At 32.0% G+C, this 19,599-nt stretch overlaps 1 protein-coding gene across 2 annotated transcripts in view; it reads right to left on the reverse strand.

The window, feature by feature from the left end:
• LOC127718309 (uncharacterized) overlaps positions 1-19,599 on the reverse strand; it is a 55,341-nt gene that overhangs the window by 9,499 nt on the left and 26,243 nt on the right. Inside the window, exon 1 of one of the 2 annotated variants that reach the window (XM_052224306.1) lies at positions 783-860. The exons of the other annotated variant lie outside the window; for it this stretch is intronic. Within the exon in view, the coding sequence (XP_052080266.1) occupies positions 783-802 (20 nt within the window). The 5' untranslated portion in view covers positions 803-860. Of the gene's footprint in view, positions 1-782; positions 861-19,599 lie in introns of those variants that run through there. 2 annotated transcript variants of the gene reach the window in all.

Consider the following 19,599-nt stretch of genomic DNA (forward strand, 5'->3'; position numbering starts at 1 on the left):
GTCTAGAATCAAATATCGTGTTCATTATTAATTTGTCTTACATTTTTGTTTGATTTTTTTTTTTCGTTAAAGGTGCTCACAAATGATATTCCACTCGAACGATGAAAAATAAACAATATTAAGAAGAAACTAATAATATACAATTATAATCTGCATCAAAATGCTATATTCAAAATTATTAAACCAATAAAAGGTCTTTCATTCGAGGTCTCCAAGAAAGAAGGAAAATAACTCTTTTTGAGGTTTAATAATTTTGGTATTATCTTTTGACCAAGGCCATCATGTATTATTATTACAGAGAAATAAATGTAATGCATGTTTTAAGAGTCTTTACGTTGTTGAATATTTTCTATGTCTAAGTCAGAACTGCAACCACATCTCGTTGCTGCCGCCATTTTCATCCGATGACAGATCGTTGTTTTTTCGACGTGAAAAAGCAAGCAAAATTTAAAAGAGATATTAGTACTACGTGTTTTTTCCCAAACAGTAATGTATTTGCTGTTTCCGGCGGGAAAAAGGGAGTTAATTTGAAGTAAGTGCACATTCCACATACAATTAATTTACCTCCACACAGTTTTCCGCAGGGAAAGTGGTTAATTTTTGGTGTATAAATTTATTGTATAAGAAGTTACTATAATAATGATGAAAATAAAAAATAATGATGATTATAATGGTACGTATATATACTGCTAACGACAATAATTAAAAAAGAAAAGAAGACGATCGAAGAAACAATAATTAAAAAAACAATAAAATGATAATGAAAAAGAAAAAGAACAAACCTGCTACCACAGCATGCCATTATATTAATTAGTTTTTAAGTTACGTCAAAGTTTCATGAAATATTATGCCTTTTAAAAATCGATTGAATATTTTTTCTTTAAATAGATATTTACTAATGATCATCCGGTAGTGAATATATTTTTAGATTTTACGCATACCTAATGTTTAAATGAAAATACATGTATTTGTTGAACTGTCCAATGGACATTTTGACTTATTAGTAACTATTATAAAAAAAAAAGATACCCGTACACAATGGTACAGTGTCCGGTTTAATAACTGACAAACAGATAAATAAAATTGATATTTGCATGACGTATACTTCCCTATTACCGTTAAACAAATACTTATAAATATAATCTATCTTACCTTAATAACATCATTAACAAACAACACTTGTACCGCTTTCCATTTTATCTTTAATAAATGAATTCATTTACATTTTTTTTTATCTTTATTTGTTTTCATTTCTTTAGAAAAAATATGATTAAACTCCTTATAAGAGGATTTGAAAGTAATTAGATTAATCAATAATAAAAAAATACTTGTAACTCGTCCAAGGAAAAGTCATCATGTTTCATTATCAAACATTTTCGTGTGTAAATCGCGGGCATATAACAAAACAAAATATGATTAATTGACTGATTTCTGATTGCATAACGGCCAGGGGTAAATAGTTCATGGATATAGACGAAAATGAAAGATCAATCTAGAAATTTACTAACGTAGGTAACAAGGGGAATTGCAGTCAGATATTTTGCCTATTAACGACTGATTTCCTCTCGAAAATGTACTGCAGTTTTAACAAATTAATAAAAACCTTTATTTTATATTTTCCGGTGATTGGCATAGTTTTCCTTCAGTCACTTTTTTTCTCTCATAAAGATACCTTCACAATCCATTTTAATACACAAAAAAAGTAGATATGGGGTATACGTCATAAAAAAATACAAAATTAACAAAAATACAACTAGAGGGCACAGGGTTAATTGGCAAAATATTACTAAGGCGGAATAACAATGGACAGGAAATACTCCCAGAAATGGGTAATGCTTGGCAATACTGGGCAATATGATTTGTTCAGCTTATTTTTACACATATCTCGAATAGAAAAGAAATGACTGTATGACCGGATAAGACTAGTGGAAAAACTAGTGTGAAGCTAGACGGCGTTAATATTCATGAGGCTAGCCGTCAATAATATTCATGAGATGAGACCGCGTTCGATGAAGTAGTGTGGGTAATTAATAGATTGTGACAATAAAATAACTTTTTACTGTAAATATCCAATATGACTCTGCTATTTATAGCAATATAAAATCTTTTATCAATAGGTGTCTTCTGCAAGGTCGGCGTCTTTTAACACCATTTAAAATGAAAGTAAATAAAAAGGTCAATACCTCAATACACATAAAACCAAGAAACGATTCATTGAATTCTGTGATTAGTGAAATAATGTAAACTGAAACTACAATAAATAAAAAGATGTTTAAATAGAGAAATTTAGCGATTACTGTAAATAAAGAAATTGAACAAAAGCGATGACATATGCATATATGCTTCTTCAAAATGGGAAATACACTCAAACAATCCATATAAATACGAGTCTAATAAATAATGATCATCTTTGACTTCTCGAAGTGTTAAATATTTGACTTTAGTGATTTAACAAATATAATTTACACGTACACTGAAAGGAATTAAAGGGAATTAATTGTCATATGCAAATATTGTCCCATCTCAAAAGTACTACATGCCATAGATACGATCATATATCTTCCATTTTAAACAGATCAGACAAACAAGAAAATTTACAGTTAATGAAAAAAAAAACATCAAACAAATAAACAGAAAAATAAAAACTAGTTACTATTTCAATGACATATCATTTTTCAAAACTACGGATCTAGGGCATAAGTGCTATAGGCTAGAGTCTTTAATCTCAGCATTATCAAGCCATTCCATTCAGAGGTAGGCATGCATCTGAGAGGCCCTATACCCGTACGAGTTTGTCAGCATAAGGGGGGATACCCAGAATGTCACATAGTCATACTTGACTATTGCCGGCTGGCCAAACTAATAGATTCTTCACGTGGGCAATGATACAAGAGGTAGAGGTAGGCAAGGCCTCTAAATTGGCCTATAGCACTTATGCCCTAGACCCGTACGAGTTTGTCAGCATAGAATTGGGGGGGGGGGGGGGGGGGTACCTCAGTATATCACATAGTCTAAAATTAAGTATTGCCGGCTGGCCAAACTAGGAGATTCTCCACCTGGGCCATTATACAAGAGGTAGAGGTAGACATGACGTCTAAAATGGCCCATATCACTTATGCCCTAGACCTGTACGAGTTTGTCAGCAAAGGGTAGGGGGAATACCCTGGTATATCACACAGTCAAAATTAACTATTGCCGGCTGGTCAAACTAAGAGATTCTCCACGTGGGCAATGATACCAGAGGTAGAGGTAGGCATGACGTCTAAAATGACCCATAGCACTTATGCCCTAGACCTGTACGAGTTTGTCAGCAAAGGGTAGGGGGAGTACCCTGGTATATCACAAAGTCAAAATTAACTATTGCCGGCTGGTCAAACTAAGAGATTATCCACGTGGCAATGATACCAGAGGTAGAGGTACATATGTAGGCATTGCCTTTAAAATGGTCTGTAGCACTTATGCCCTAGACCCGTGCAATGCCTACTTCTTGTATAATTGCATGTCCTCATGGAGAATCTCTTAGTTTGGCCAGCCGGCAGAAGTAAATTTGGACTATATGCGACATACCGGGTACCCTCTCACCCTATTCTGACAAACTCATACGGGTTTAGGGCATAAGTGCTATGGCCCATTTTAGAGGCCATGACTACCCCTGAATGGCTATTGCCTGATAATGTTGAGTTTGAAGACTCTGATTGATCTCCGTAGTTTTGAAAACTGATATGTTATCGAAATAGTAACTGATAGTTTTTATTTTCTATCTTTTTATCTTTTTCATTTACTGTTAATCTTATTTGTCTGATCTGTATAAAATGGAAGATATATGATCGTATTTACGGAATGTTGTACTTTTGAGATGAGACTATATTTGTAAATTGCGGACACATAACAAAACAAAATATGAATAATTGATCGATTCGTGGTTGCATAACGTCCAGGAGCAAATAGTTCATGTACATGTATATATATAAAGATGATAAATCAATCTAGAAATTTACTAGCGTAGGTAACATGGGAAATTTTAGTCAGATATTTTGCCTTTTAACGACTTATTTACTCTCGAAAATGTACTGCAAGTTTAACAAAAAAATAATAAAATCCTTTATTTCATCTTTTCCGATGTATGGCATAGTTTTCCTACAGTAATATAAAAAATAGGAGATGTGGTATAATTGCCAATGAGACACATACATACCAAAGTTCAAATGAAATGTATGTAAGCAACTATAGGCAATGGTACGGCCTTCAACAATGAGAAAAAACCGGCATACCGTATAGTAGGCTATAAAAGGCCCCGATATGAAAAATATAAAACAATTCAATTGAGAAAACTAACGGCCTAATTTATAACAAAACAATTTACGAAAAAACAAATATGACAACGACAACCACTGAACTACAGGCTCCTGACTTGGGGCAGGCACATAAAGAATGTGGCGGGGTTAAACATGTTTGTGAGCACTCAAGCCTTCCCTAACCAGGGACAGTGGTGTAATAGTACAACAAAAGAACAAACTATAAATATCAGATGAATAAGGCTTAACTCATCAGATCGATAAAAAGAAAAATATCAAACAAAAACACAGACAGGACGTGGCAGGGTATATATATCCCTCATCCATAACAACAAAAAATAAACTAAGTGCAGATCTGAGAGTACTCGCAGTTACTGACGGCTAGTTCAAAGCCAATAACAACTAATGAAAAAATCATGTATCTAAGGCTAAAAGTAACTTTTTTCTATCATCAATATACCTTCAAAATCCATTTTAATACTAAAAAAGTAGATATGGGTGTACGTCACCAAAAAATCCAAAATTAACAAAAATACACCTAGAGGACACAGGGTTGGCAAAATATTACCAAGGCGGAAAAACAATGGCAGGCAATACTCCCAGAAATGGGTAATGATATACGACTACGTATATAAACAATTCAATGTTAATGTTACATGACGACACATTTTGATAACCTCATTTTTATGATAAGTCAAGACATATTGGGCGAAGCATAAAAGAAAAAAGAAAAAAGATGGAGAATTGCGATATTTTTACTTATTCAGGGTAAAAAATTTTCTCATATAAAAATTAAAACAATTTATACATTGTACATATACATTTGTACAACAAGATAATAATGAATAAAAAACGATAATACATTAATACAGAATACAACAGTATGGCCTAGGAAGGGGTCAACTAAGCCACCAGGAAAGATGTAATGAAATAAATCTTTCCTACCCCACAAAATTCAAACACTTGGCAAAAAATATAAAATATTTAGTTTAATGCATACTCATATGGTGAACGATAGTCATATAAAGAGATTTGGTATGATAGCAAACTTTTCCACCAAAGTTCAAATGTAGTGGATATAATTAATTACAGACCACCGTACAGCCTTCAAAAAAGAGAAAACCCCATACCGTATAATCGGCTATAGAAGACCTCGACAAGATAAACGGGAAACAATTCAAACGAGAAAATAAAACGGCCTAATTTTTAACAAATCAATTCACGAAAAACAAATATGGCAGACATGAACCAACGACAAACACTGAACTACAGGCTCCTGAATTTGGACAGGCACACTAAGACTGTAGCGGGTTTATAAAAACAAAATAAACGATCAACTCACCACTAACCTTTGACAGTGGTTTTTAAACATCTTATCTCACTTGGTGAACTGTTCCATACTTGACATTCAGTAAACATAAATGTTGTCTTAAAAATGTTTTCAGATATCAAAGATTAATGTTAATTTGAATGATTATGTTTATCTGAATTCGTGTCCCCCCGCCCCCAACCCCCCAAAATCAAATAATCGTCCCCTAAAGACACATATTTCTGGTAAACTTCACGTAAACACAACAATAAGTTGTTGAACGTTTTTGTGTTGACATAGGGTAATCAAGTATTATAATTTGGACATTTCAATTTTGAGATGTTTCTTTTTTTTTAATATTTGCAAGCCTTTTATACGCAAATATCATAGTAAGAAGATGTGTTACTATACGAAACTCGTGGCATTCTTCTTTGTGTATTATAATGCAGGAGACTGCAATTCTACGGATGTCGATTGCAGTCTACTATCATATACCGAGTCATTACACGCCACATGTTAGTGATTTTCTCATAGTTGTAGGCCGCATGGTGACTTGCGATTGTTTATTTCCTTGATTTTTTTTATTTATTGTATCATCAACAAGTATATTACATATTCTTATCGTAATATCATTTTGTCTTTCTTGCAACTTTAACTATAGTAATACAAGATATGTTAAAATGTTGTGTCATCTGTACTATTATTTGTCGGTTTGTCTTTTTATTTTTGGCCATGGCGTTGTCAGTTTGTTTTCGATCAATGAGTTTGACTGTTCCTCTGGTATCTTTCGTCCCTCTTTTTTAAAAGAGTTTATTGATATATAAACTCGATTGACTCACAGACCGACAGACATTGTATTTCCGAACTTCCGATAGCGTAAAACGTAGAACATGTTGTTCGTTAAAATTTGTTATCGTCATGTGAGGTACCACATTACCACCCGCGCAAAAGCACATTCATAAGAACATCAACACTGTAGATTCCTAGTGGTAAAGTTCAAATCATCCCTTCGAAGTTGCTACAGACACCAAAGTGAAATGGATAATTTGTGTCACTAGTGACCACAAACCCTCAAGTCCAATGGCTCATCAGTCCGACGACAACGGAACACAGTAAGATAGAGTGTCTGGATAGGGTTTGCAAAATAGAGGCTAATTAGCAAAAAGTGCTTAATAAAAGGCAAACAATAAATAATAGAGAAATATAAGCCAAAAAAAAAAAAAATAAATAAAGAAAAATGGGAAAAATAAATAAAGACAAATTGTAGTAAGAATTCATGAATGAAGAAATGAAGAAACCCTTAAACAGACCGCAAGATTGAAGACATGTTTGACATGTTTGATGTAGCATGAGATTAATTTGTTATACATGTCATCGAACATGAGTGAAATGAATAAAGATCAATTTGGTTTAGAAATTGTTTATCATTTCATTTAAACATGATTTTGTTCTGTTAACTAATCGGAATGCGTACACATTCTCTTGTATTTGTTAAGATCTATGTTCTAAATAGACAGCGCTGAATTGCATCCATTATTCATTTTTTCAAAATTCAAAATTCAATAATGAATAATGAAAGAGTTCATTATTCATTATTCAACGTTTAGAAATTTATCCACATCATTCATTAACTTCTATCCTAATGATCTTCAAAATTGAAAACAAAATTGTTGTTTTGTTGTTGTTGCTTTTGTAGTTGTTGTTATTGTTGTTCTTCTTCTTCTTTGAAAACCCGATTTCACAAGTTTTACTTATATACAAGAAGATGTATTCTTTGTTTTTTGGATATTAGTATTTCATAGTTTTCTTCTGTAAAGATTCATGTTGCATTTTACCTGCATTAAATCAGGTATTTGGAAAGCCATCATGAAAAGGGGTAATACAGTTTAGGGATCTAAAAGGTGTAATTGACATTTTATACCCTCTTTTGTTGACCTTTTGTATTCTCTTTTATTTAGGTAAGATAACAAAAATACCAAACTCCAAGGAAAATTCAAAACGCGAAGTCCCTTATCAAATTGCAAATAAAAGCTCAAACACATCAAAGGATTGGAAAACACCTGTCATAATCAAGACTTGGTACAGGCATTTCCTTGTGTAGAAAATGGTGGATGAAGTGGAACCGATTAATTTAAAAGCTCCTCAAAAAAGATACCTCATATTAACTGATATCGATCTGTGTGTATCTTCCATTAAAAAGAAAGTCATTGGAGAGCCTCCAATCACCAGATACGTGTTGACTCTCTCTGCATATGCAAGGCAGTTAATAAATACTGACATCTGATATTTAAATATCTTTAGAATGGATATTGTACACACATGCGCAAAAAAACGTCTAGTGACAAATATGTCATCAAATTGAGAATGGAAATGAGGAATGTGTCAAAGAGACAACAACCCTACCAAAGAGCAGAAAACAGCCCAAGGCCACCAATGGGTCTTCAACACAGCGAGAAAATCCCGCACCCGGAGGCGGGCTTCAGCTGGCCTCTAAACAAAAATGTGTACTAGTTCAGTGAAAATGGACGTCACACTAAACTCTGAAACATATACATGTAAAGGAACTAAAATTAAAAAAAAAAAAACGTACAAGACTAACAAAGTCCAGAGGCTCCTGACTTGGAACAGGCGCAAACATGAGGCGGGGTTAAACTTGTTTTGTGAGATCTCAACCGTGACAATGCTTATTTCAACAAATAAGAAATAAATCAAAATTCTAGAAACTATAAGTTCTTTCAATTTTTTAATATTTTTACCAAAAAAGTACATAGGATCAATGAGTCATTCAGACTTCAAATTTGTACAAAAGTCATGTGATGTTGTCGTTTTGGTGTTGTGTTTGACGTTGCCATAAAAATGGGAGGTTTGGCATGCCACAAAACCAGGTTCAACCCACCATTTTGTTCTTAAAATGTCCTGTACCAAGTCAGGAAAATGGCCATTGTTATAAACATTGTCCTCTAAGGAAGTAATAAATATGATTGTAGACTTCGAGCATAAAAAATTTGAAATCAGTGAGTCGGGTATAAATTCAGCATCTGAAAACCTTAGAATCATATTTGATAACATATCGAAAAATGTCTGCTTAAAAAAAAGTCCAATTCATTATAAGAAAAAAAAGAAAATTATAAAACCTTGGTCTGACAGTGAAATTAGAAACTTAAAATCAAAAATAAATTTTCTTGGGAAACAATTAAAATCTAAGCCATTTGATAAAACATTAAGAAAAAATTATTTTATAACAGCTAAAGATTTGAAGAAGTGTGCTAAAAGAAAAAAAAAACCAGTTCAGACAAAATTTTATAAAAAAATTATTAGATGCTAAAACTGAAAATCCACAAGAATTTTGGAAATTGTTGAAAGAAGCTAATAGTTATACCCATAAAACATCAATACACCTAGCAACGATAACTTTCAACCCAAAAATTTAATGAAACACTTCCAATCTCAGGGTGACTGGGTAGAACCTGAAAATAAAACTCATATAGAAGAGATCGAAAACTTTCTATCAGATTTAAATAATTACAAAGATAATAATATTACTGATAAACCTATAACAATAACAGAGGTTAAACGAGTAATTAAGTCTCTTAAAGTTGGTAAATCATGTGGTCCTGATCTCATATTAAATGAAATAATAAAAACAAGTTGTCCTGTTATTGGTAAGTCTGTAACTATACTTTTTAATTTAATATTTTCATCAGGATTTTATCCAGAAACTTGGCTTAACTCATATATAGTCCCTTTATTTAAGGGTGGTGATCCACTTGACCCAAATAATTATAGGGGTATTTCACTCTTAAATGGTGTAGCAAAAATATTTAGTGCGGTTTTAAATGAAAGGGTAATGATTTATATGGAAGACAAATTCAGTAAATTTCAATTTGGTTTTCGACCTAAAATGAGGACAACTGACAGCTTGTTTGTACTAAAAACTTTAATAAATAAATACATACATCTTGGTAAGAGAAAAATTTATGCATGCTTCATTGACATGCGGAAAGCTTTTGATTCTGTGTGGCGTAAAGCTTTATTTTTTAAACTTTTGTCTTTAGGAGTTGGCCATAAGATGATAAATATGATTAAATGTATGTATTCTAAGACAATGTCAGCACTGAAAATTAACAATTGTTTTACTGACTACTTTGATATAAACCGAGGAGTTAGGTAAGGGGATTCTTTAAGCCCTACCCTTTTTAACATATATATAAATGATGTTCCAAATTTATTCTCAGGAAATGAGTGTCAACCGCTAACTCTCGAAAATTCTGTTATTGGAAGTTTAATGTTTGCAGATGATTTATTAATAATGTCAGAATCAAAAGAAGGTCTTCAGGAAAGCTTAGATACATTTTCTTCTTACTGTGATAAATGGCAACTCACTGTTAATTGTAAAAAGACTAAAACTATGGTTATTGGTCATAGTCATAAAAAGACGCAAAACACAAAATTTAGTTACAAGCACACTGTTTTAGAATCAGTAAATGAATTTAGGTTCTTAGGCAACTTGCTCTCACAAAATGGAAACTTATTGTCATCTGCTGAAGCACTTTCAAAAAAGGCCCTAAAAGTTATGTACTCTATCAAAAGCTATACAAGCGGTCTGAACGAATTACCTTCAAATTTATCTGTTCATTTATTTGATTCTTTGGTTCGTCCTATTCTTACATATAATTGTGAAATTTGGTATATGGATGTGTACAAACCATACTATAATGCAATTGCTAAGGCCAGAAAAAATAATTCTCCTTTGGATAAACTCAGTTTTATAGATAAGAGTCCTCCAGGAAAAATTCACAATAAGTTTTGCAAATTTACACTTGGAGTTAAGAAATGTGCTAGTAATATTGCCTCTAGATCTGAATTAGGAAGATTTCCCCTTTTTTGTTTCATTGCCACACAGTCACTTTTATATGAAGACCGACTTTTGAGTGAAAACTCATCTGATTTACTTAAAGAGTGTTACTCTCTTTCTAAATCACTTCATGATCAAGGTGTATACTCATGGTACTCATATGTAAATCATATTAGGTCCGATAATAATATTAGTAAACCCAAAGATGTAACTAAAAACAAAAACGGAGACTGTACGAATTTCAGTAAAAAATTCTATAAAAATGAATTTCAGCAAAGATATAAAGAAATATATGACAATAAAATATCATCTCTCGACCAAAATAGCAAACTTCTTCTGTTTAAGCATATAAAAGCTGAATATAAACAAGAATTTTATTTGACATACCCTAATCTTGATACAAGAAAACTTATATGCAAATTTAGAATAAGTGATCATTCCCTCACTATTGAAACTGGAAGATATAAAAATATTCCACGCCCTCAAGGACTTTGTAATAAGTGCAAAGTTCTGGATGATGAATCACATTTCTTTTTAATATGTAAAATAAATGATGATTTAAGACATGTCTTTTTTAATGATTTAAAAACTCAATACAAAGATTTTTCTGATAATAAAATGAAATATATACTAAATCCAACCACTAGTCAGCAAGTGAAATCTTTAGGCTCCTTTATTAAACAGTCTATGGAACTGAGGACAGGGGGCACTTGAGGTCATTTGTTGTGTTTAATGTTTTGGTTTATTTTTATTTTTTATGTACATTTAATGTCATCATTTTATTGTTGTTATTACATGTAATTGTCATGCCTTTGGCCCTCTTGTGGGTGTAATTTGTGCTTTAATAAATAAATATAATATAGTTCGTTTCTGTGTGTGTTACATTTTAATGTTGTGTTTTTGTTGTGTCGTTGTTCTCCTCTTATATTTGATGCGTTTCCCTCAGTTTTAGTTTGTAACCCGGATTTGTTTTTTTCTCTATCGATTTATGAGTTTCGAACAGCGGTATACTACTGTTGCCTTTATTTAATAACAGATTTAAAATATTATAACCTTACAATGACGCATATTTGGAAGAAAGATGAACTGGTTTGTTTCATTTACAGAGTGTTTAGAACCACCATTACTAATTATTAACTGTAACATTACAGATTTGCTTTTGGCAACGCATTCAGTAATTTAGCCTGAAAAGTTTTTCAGTTATATTCCACTGATCAATGACGGCTAAAATTATTCGCGAGTAGATGAGTACTGTGTTGATCGTCCAGAATAAGGAAGAAATATTTACCAAAACATCAATCAATCTATTATTTATGTTTACAGCATAGTCTAGATTAGCAAAAATTCAAGTTTTGCATATTAAACTATTTAAACCGAACATCTGTTTTTGTATAAAAATAAGGAGATGTGGTATGATTTCCAATAAGACCACTATCCACCCAAGTTTAAATGAAGTAGATGTAAGCAATTATAGGCAACCATAGAGCCTTCAACTATTAAAAAACCCCATACCGTATAGTCGGCTATAAAAGGCCCCGGCATGAAAAATATGAAACAATTCAATTGAGAAAACTAACAGCCTAATTTATACCAAAACAAATTTATGAAAAACAAAGATGACAGACATGAACCAACGACGGATTTGTAATTATTTATACAACACATGGACCATTGTAAGACTTTAACTATAAGATAGCATTTAAGGAAAAGTACCAAACTGAGAGCAGTTAAGTAACACGCCTTCATCAAAAATATAAATGCTGACAACATTACAGTCATACAGTCAGACTCGGACTTCTCTTGAACTGAATTTTAATGTGCGTATTGTTATGCGTTTACTTTTCTACATTGGCTAGAGGTATAGGGGGAGGGTTGAGATCTCATAAACATGTTTAACCCCGCCGCATTTTTGTGCCTGTCCCAAGTCAGGAGCCTCTAGCCTTTGTTAGTCTTGTATTATTTTTAATTTTAGTTTCTTGTGTACAATTTGGAGTTTAGTATGGCGTTCATTATCACTGAACTAGTATATATATTTGTTTAGGGGCCAGCTGACGACGCCTCCGGGTGCGGGAATTTCTCGCTACATTGAAGACCTGTTGGTGACCTTCTGCTGTTGTCTGTTCTATGGTCGGGTTGTTATCTCTTTGACACATTCCCCATTTCCATTCTCAATTTTATACAAACTGATATCTACCCACTGCTTTTTGCAGTTTGTTCTGATGTTTTACTGTTACACAACTGACCAGTTTAAGGTAAAGTATTGAGTTCTAATCACAATCATAACAATTTTACAAAGAAATATATGTGTAAATGTACTATTTAAAATTGCGGTTACATTTGTATCTCGTAAAGGTGGATTTCTGATATACACTTCAATTGTCTACACCAATAATTAGAACCGTTAAGGTTCAATAAAATACATGCAAATGAAGAGCTCGTGCAAGAACCAATTATTAAACAATTTACCACAATGTTTGTTTATGTGCATGTCTCCTGTTATGTTAATAATATTGAACAGAACTTTTTATTTGCGGGTCCAAAAACTTTCTGAAAATTGACCGATAACTTTTTTTTCACAAAAACGTGTAGAAAGGTAATTTTCGTGACATCAGAACTGTCTTTATTGTGACGCCATTGCCCACAAGTAATTGTTGTTCATTTTGTAGTTGCATCAATTTTAAAACATACATAAACGGAAAGTTCAGATGTCAGAATGGAAAGATAAGACCAAATAAAGGCCTTTGTCAAAGAAATGGGCATGAAGGATATGCTATATTTTTTCATGAAAAAAAATTCCAATATCGCATAAACTATCCACCAAAGACCACAGGAACTGGATAAAAGCATCTAAAAGCATCTAAAAGCTCACCGTTTGGTCGTCAAAAATGAGCAAACCTATTCCGTACAGTCAACTATAAAATGCCTCAATATGAAAAAAAAAGTGAAACTATTGAAACCAAATTGCTGCGCCGTAGCAAAATGTCCGTCCCTGCGCTGTATAAATGGTGAACTAAATTGTGTGTGTCAATGTGTCATTGTGGTACTACATGAATAATCAAAATATGGTAAACGTCCAATAACTCCTGTAAAAGTGATAAAATCAAATTGGTGGTACAATATAAACTACACACGGTGACAAACAATAGCATTGAGTAAATGAGCTTTCTGTCAAATGGTTTATGAGGTGTTGCATTCACAAGCTCTTGTGTTTTCTGCATTTATTTCAATCGTTCATCATCAATTTCTTCGTCTGTTGAAACCTTTCAGATTTTTCTCCAACACCGTGTTGTTTTTACAAAGGGACGTAACACCACTACCAACCGTGTATTGAAATAAACCACGCCTACTTACTCCATATGAAATATACACTGTCACCACGCGGTTGCTTTTAACCAATCATATTCCTAGAAATGTATAGGAGGTAAGATAAAAGAGCATTCTGTTAAACGAACTCAGAGGAGTTTCATTCACAAGGTGTTACTGTTGCAGGACTGAAACATTGTCAAAGTCCAATATTCCTGTAACATTGTCAAATAAAACTGACGATATAACACGCACAACAGAATATGATGACACATAATCCTACCCTACCAACTACAAATGCTTTGATTCAAACTTTCTCTGATAATTGATGGGTTTCTAACGGACGGACGAACGGACAAAATCCATTACCATCACCGTGGAGCGACGCGTAGAGGATAACGAAAATCCAACAGCCTGTTTTATTACAAAACAATCACCGAACAATATATATTATAGAAAACAAAGAACGACAACCACTAAGTAATAGGCTCCTTACATAATTTACCAAATTCGAATATCAAAGGGAACCATGCTTTTCTTCCAAAGCAGCCGACTTACTACCACTTCATTTAAACTTTAGTGGATAGTTGTCTCATTGGAAATCATACCACATCTCCTTATTTTTGTATTACTAAATTTAATTTAAGCTGCATGTCAGTAAATGAATGATAGATATCAAAATACTTGTAATGTTTTGACATGTGTTGCTTTACAGTTCTAATAAATACTTTACATGTGACATCTCTGTAACATAATATAATCTCCGACAATAGCCTTCATGCTATATTCTGTTTAATAAAATTAAATTAAACAATATATAAACAGGCAATGTTAATGAAGTACACAACATCATATAGAAAAATGCAAAACAAAATTTACGTAATAAATAAACATGTGTAAAAAAAAATACCAGAAAACATGTTAAAACTTGCAAAACTAGTATTATTATACAACTGAGCACAAACACTACAAAAGTCTAAAAGTCTGAAAAGACCAGTTTTTGTCTTAATTTGCATGAACTTTTACTCGACATTCTCCAAAAGTATGACTTGTGTCTTAATTTTTCTTGACAAATTCTCATTTATATGTAATTTGTATGAAATTTACTCGACATATTCTCGACATTCTGAATATGGTCTTAAAATTTCTTGACAAATTCTTGACATTTGAATACTGTCTTGAAATTTCTCGACATATTCTCGACATTCTTATTTTTTCTCAGTATGGCTTGACATATTCTGAACATTTTGAATCGTGTCTTAAATTTACTTGACAGTTCTGAGTTTTACAAATCATGACCAATATTCATGATATAACTTTAATCTTTATTTCTCTTTATATGACATACTGTTGTTTCAAGTTACACTTCTTTACAACAAAAATAAAAGTTGGGCATGTAAAATAATTGAAAATTTGGGTATATAAATATTTTTAAAAATGCAAATATGGCTATGAAATCTAAAGTATAAAATAATTCAAATGTGGGTGTGTTGATATAAAACAATTTCAATGTGGGTTTTTAAATAATTACAAATTTTGATTCCTAAATCTTATAAATTAAATGATTCAAACCAATCATACTGTAGACATATTTCATTCTACATTCATAATATTCAATGTTGATATGGTAAATAATTATTATACCAAAATGTGGTTTATATAAATAGCAAATTATGATGATATACAAATCATTCATTTAACAGAAGAAAAATTTGTGTAATGTCATCTGTTGGAATATATTAAGTATTACACATGGACAGGATGTTCCCCATAAAATTAAGGTATTCCACACCCCAGAGTACACGAAACTGTCAAATAGAAGTTATTGCTTTATCTGTAATCAGCCATACAACTTATCAGTTGACCGACCATGCCACTACAATTTAAAAAGTTTGTTGATAGATGAAAATGAAAATCATCATTTTGATAAGAAAAAAATGAATTGAAATGGATTTTCTTCATCAAAATTATGAAGTTAATTATTTTAACATAAAAACAAATTGAATAATTCCCAAAGATTAAAAGAAAATTATTATCTACTCCAGGAATAATAAAAAAAAATGTATTTATAATGGGTCCCATCAATGATTTCTATAGAAATCATCGGTCTTATGAAATGGTTCTCAAACAGACATGCATTATATAGATCTAAACATTTTTTCTTTTCAGGAAGAAGTTATCACAAATATTTATTTTTGATAAAAAATTATAAAATTCAACACTCAAATTTGAATAAAAAATGTTTTTGGGTTGTTCTAAAAAATTAATAAGGTTTTTGAATCAAGATGGGAACAAATTCTTTGACCTAAACGAAAGCCCCCCCCCCCCTCTTTTTTTAGCCACACAAACCCAAAAGATGAATTGTGGGGTCCAAAAGAGATACAAGACACCTATTTTAGTAAAGCAAATTTGACTGGCAGTTTTGCGAACGGCAAAAATCTAAATGCTCAATGTCAATACCTTCGACTTATATTCCAAGTGAAAACAATTACTTAAATGTTTAATAAAAATAAATCAAAATTAAACTACATGGGGGATTATTCAGGGCATTCCAACTTAGTTGCACCAAAAGGGTATCTTACTATACCAAATTAATCCTTGATTCTTCAAAGTTTAGTTTAGCCATAATAAAAAGGAGTATATAACAGCAATAGAATGTCATAAACAGTGCAGAATAAGTCTGTTCACATTTCAGGCGACATTTATACTGTTGAGATAGTGTCAAGACATATTTAAGACTGTCAAGAATGTGTCGAGACATATTCAGACATTATTTAGAATGTCAAGAATATGTCGAGACATATTCAGACATTATTAAGAATGTCAAGAATATGTCAAGACAGATCGAGACAAAAATAAGACAGTCAAGAATTGGTCGAGACTAATCCAGACTCTTATCAGATGATACAGGAAGTGTCGAGAAATTTTAAGACAATGTTCATACTGTCAAGACACTTGTCAAGAAAAATCAAGAACCTTATTAGACAAATTCATACTATGTCAAGAATTTTTAAAAATTATTCAGACAAATTAAGAATGTCGAGTAAAAATTCATGCAAATTCAGACAAAAACTGGTCTTTTCAGACTTTTTGACTTTTGTAGTGAAAGAAATATACCTCATAATATGAATTGTACGGAATGGGAGTAAAAAGTCAAAACTTGCAAAACTAGTTTTATAATACAACTGAGCACAAAGAAATATACCTCCTGATATGAATTGTACGGAATGGGAATAAAAAGTCAAGTCCGGTAAAAAGCGTTATTTCGTTCGTTTTCAAATCGTTGACATAACCGTAAATGAACGGACTTCTAGGAAAAACGACAGTATTGGCCAATAGGTACTACATAAAATTAAAAGAAAATGACTGAAAAAGATATAATATGTAAACATGTCCGTTTCTTAATTACTTTGTTTAACACACAGAAAATATACTACAATATTGGTATTTTATAGAAGAAGCAATTTAAAGTATAATCATGTACAATTGAAAAAAAACGTCAGAATCAGAGACCAGAAAAGCTGGAAAAATGAATAACAAATCTCGAATTGGTTTGGTTCTAGATGTACTGTTTTTTTTTTATTTAGATAAAGAAATGGTATTTAGACAGTGATACTTATTTCATAAAACAAAAACACCTTAGGAAAAATCGTACTTGATGTAAATCCAAGCATCATTTATGTGTAGTTCTGCTTGCTGGATTTTCTAAATAAAAAAAAATATGAGCACGTGTTCCTGTTACATTAGTCATAGCGAAATCGTTTCGCTGCCTTGTTGAACAAAGTGAATTGAAACATAAAATATGAATATGCATTTAATACATATATTGTGGTAATTTGAATAAATGAAGATTAATGCAGATAAATTGAACAGAGTTAACTTTGCAAATTATTACGGCCGAAAAATAATAATAAAAAAGAAAGAGAAAAAAGATAACCATTAAAATTAGAGACCTGGAAGCTTCATTAAAGGAATTTTAGTGATGCGCATTGATACACGTACTGAAATTAAATATTAAACAAGCATACCTATTTCGGCTGGTTCAGGGTAAATGCGCTCAATGTTATGATAGGTAATGACAATTTGTACAACTACACCGCGTTGAAATTAACACTGAAAACTCAGTAGTTCCCAAAGTTAACCTAGACCAGTTTTTATTGTCGGCAATCGCTCGACTGGCTGTGTAAACATTTGATTATCAATCACAGATATTAAACTGCCCCTCAATTGGAACTTGAGAATGAAAAGCCAAGCTGTACAAACACGTTATGTTAAACAAACGTAAAAACGTTATACTAAGCAAACTGTCAGTTGTACATGTGTTTTTACATAGTAACAATATCATTGCACAAAGTATGTTTTCGAGAAATAATCTCCTGTTTTATAACTTGGTTTTTGATTCATCGACGTAGAGAAATATTTTACGTTAATTTGATACTGTTATCGTTGTCATGCAAAGCTGGTACTTCTCCATCTGTATTTACTATTTTCCTGACTAAAAGAAGTAAACAATGAACTTTAGATGTTACATTTATATGATATACTGTTGGATTCATATTTGTGTGTTTTGTTTATACTGAATAGCTTGGGGTATATAAATTTACAACTGTCCGTGGATATACATTTACTTATTTCTTCAGGTAGAAATACCTAATCCTTAGCGTCTTTCTTAGAAAATCTATGAATATCATGTTAATGTAAATTCTTGAGGTGAATCCCAAATTTAAATAGTCAACGAAGTACACATTTCTATAGGCGTGTATTCAGACTTTTGAATAACACGAAATCAAATATCTACGACAATACAATTTTTCCTTAATCCACAGAAATGTGTACCTACGAAAATAAAAGAATTCACAGTATTTGGGTTATGGGAAAGGGATAACTAGTGGAGTAGTCTCAGTGACTGCTAATTATTCAGGAATGCCAACAACAACATGTATATTCAAAGTTTTAAAATGTGTGTGATGAGGTCAGTCCCAGTTCATATACATCTTTCAATTTGCATCCATCGGATTCAATCTCATATTAAAAAGACTGTTGTAGTTGTTTTATACAGGATAAATTATAATTTTTAAACGAGATACCAAATACAATTGTATATGTTTATTTAAATGCAATGCATCAGTGAACATCGGAGATGCAAACACCGTTTTCAATTTGAGACTATGAGATGTCTTGATAGGTATGAGGTCTTTTCTATCACTGTGTAGGATACAGATATAGATAGTTTTATTTACCAATCAAGGTGTCCATTGAAAGGCAGATCATTTACATTACAGTTATTCATAACGTAATACACAATTTAGCCAATAAAGCAGCCAACATTGTTGTCACAATTCGACATAATTTCTGTATTGATATGATTATATAATAAAAGATATCACTTTCATTCCTCCTACTTCAACCGAACAGAAAAAACAAAATACAAATATCAATTAAATATTAACGACAAATATTCTGTTCTAATAACGTCTGCTCATATACAACCATTTAAGTACCGATTATCAGGTTGTCTGCATATTGATATAGTAGAATATCAGCTGCGAGTCACAATATGAAGCTTTTTGTCGAGTGCGCGCAACGAATGAGATAAAAAAAATCCTTCATATTGTTAACCTGATAATCGATTTATCGGGCTGTATTTGCGTCTTTGAAAGTGTTTTCTTTGTTTCACCAGGAACCAGAAGATGACTTGATAAGTTCGGGTCAAACTTATCAACGTCGGTTCAAACATTATGACGTCGCTGATATGTACGGGTCAAAGTTATTAAGGCCGGGTCAATGCATTTGACATCACAAAGCCGTGATATGCAATTTTCTTTAGAGCTGAGCAG

The sequence above is a fragment of the Mytilus californianus genome, unplaced genomic scaffold (genome assembly GCF_021869535.1).
Source record: "Mytilus californianus isolate M0D057914Y unplaced genomic scaffold, xbMytCali1.0.p SCAF_10, whole genome shotgun sequence".
In the NCBI taxonomy this organism is placed as follows: domain Eukaryota; kingdom Metazoa; phylum Mollusca; class Bivalvia; order Mytilida; family Mytilidae; genus Mytilus; species Mytilus californianus.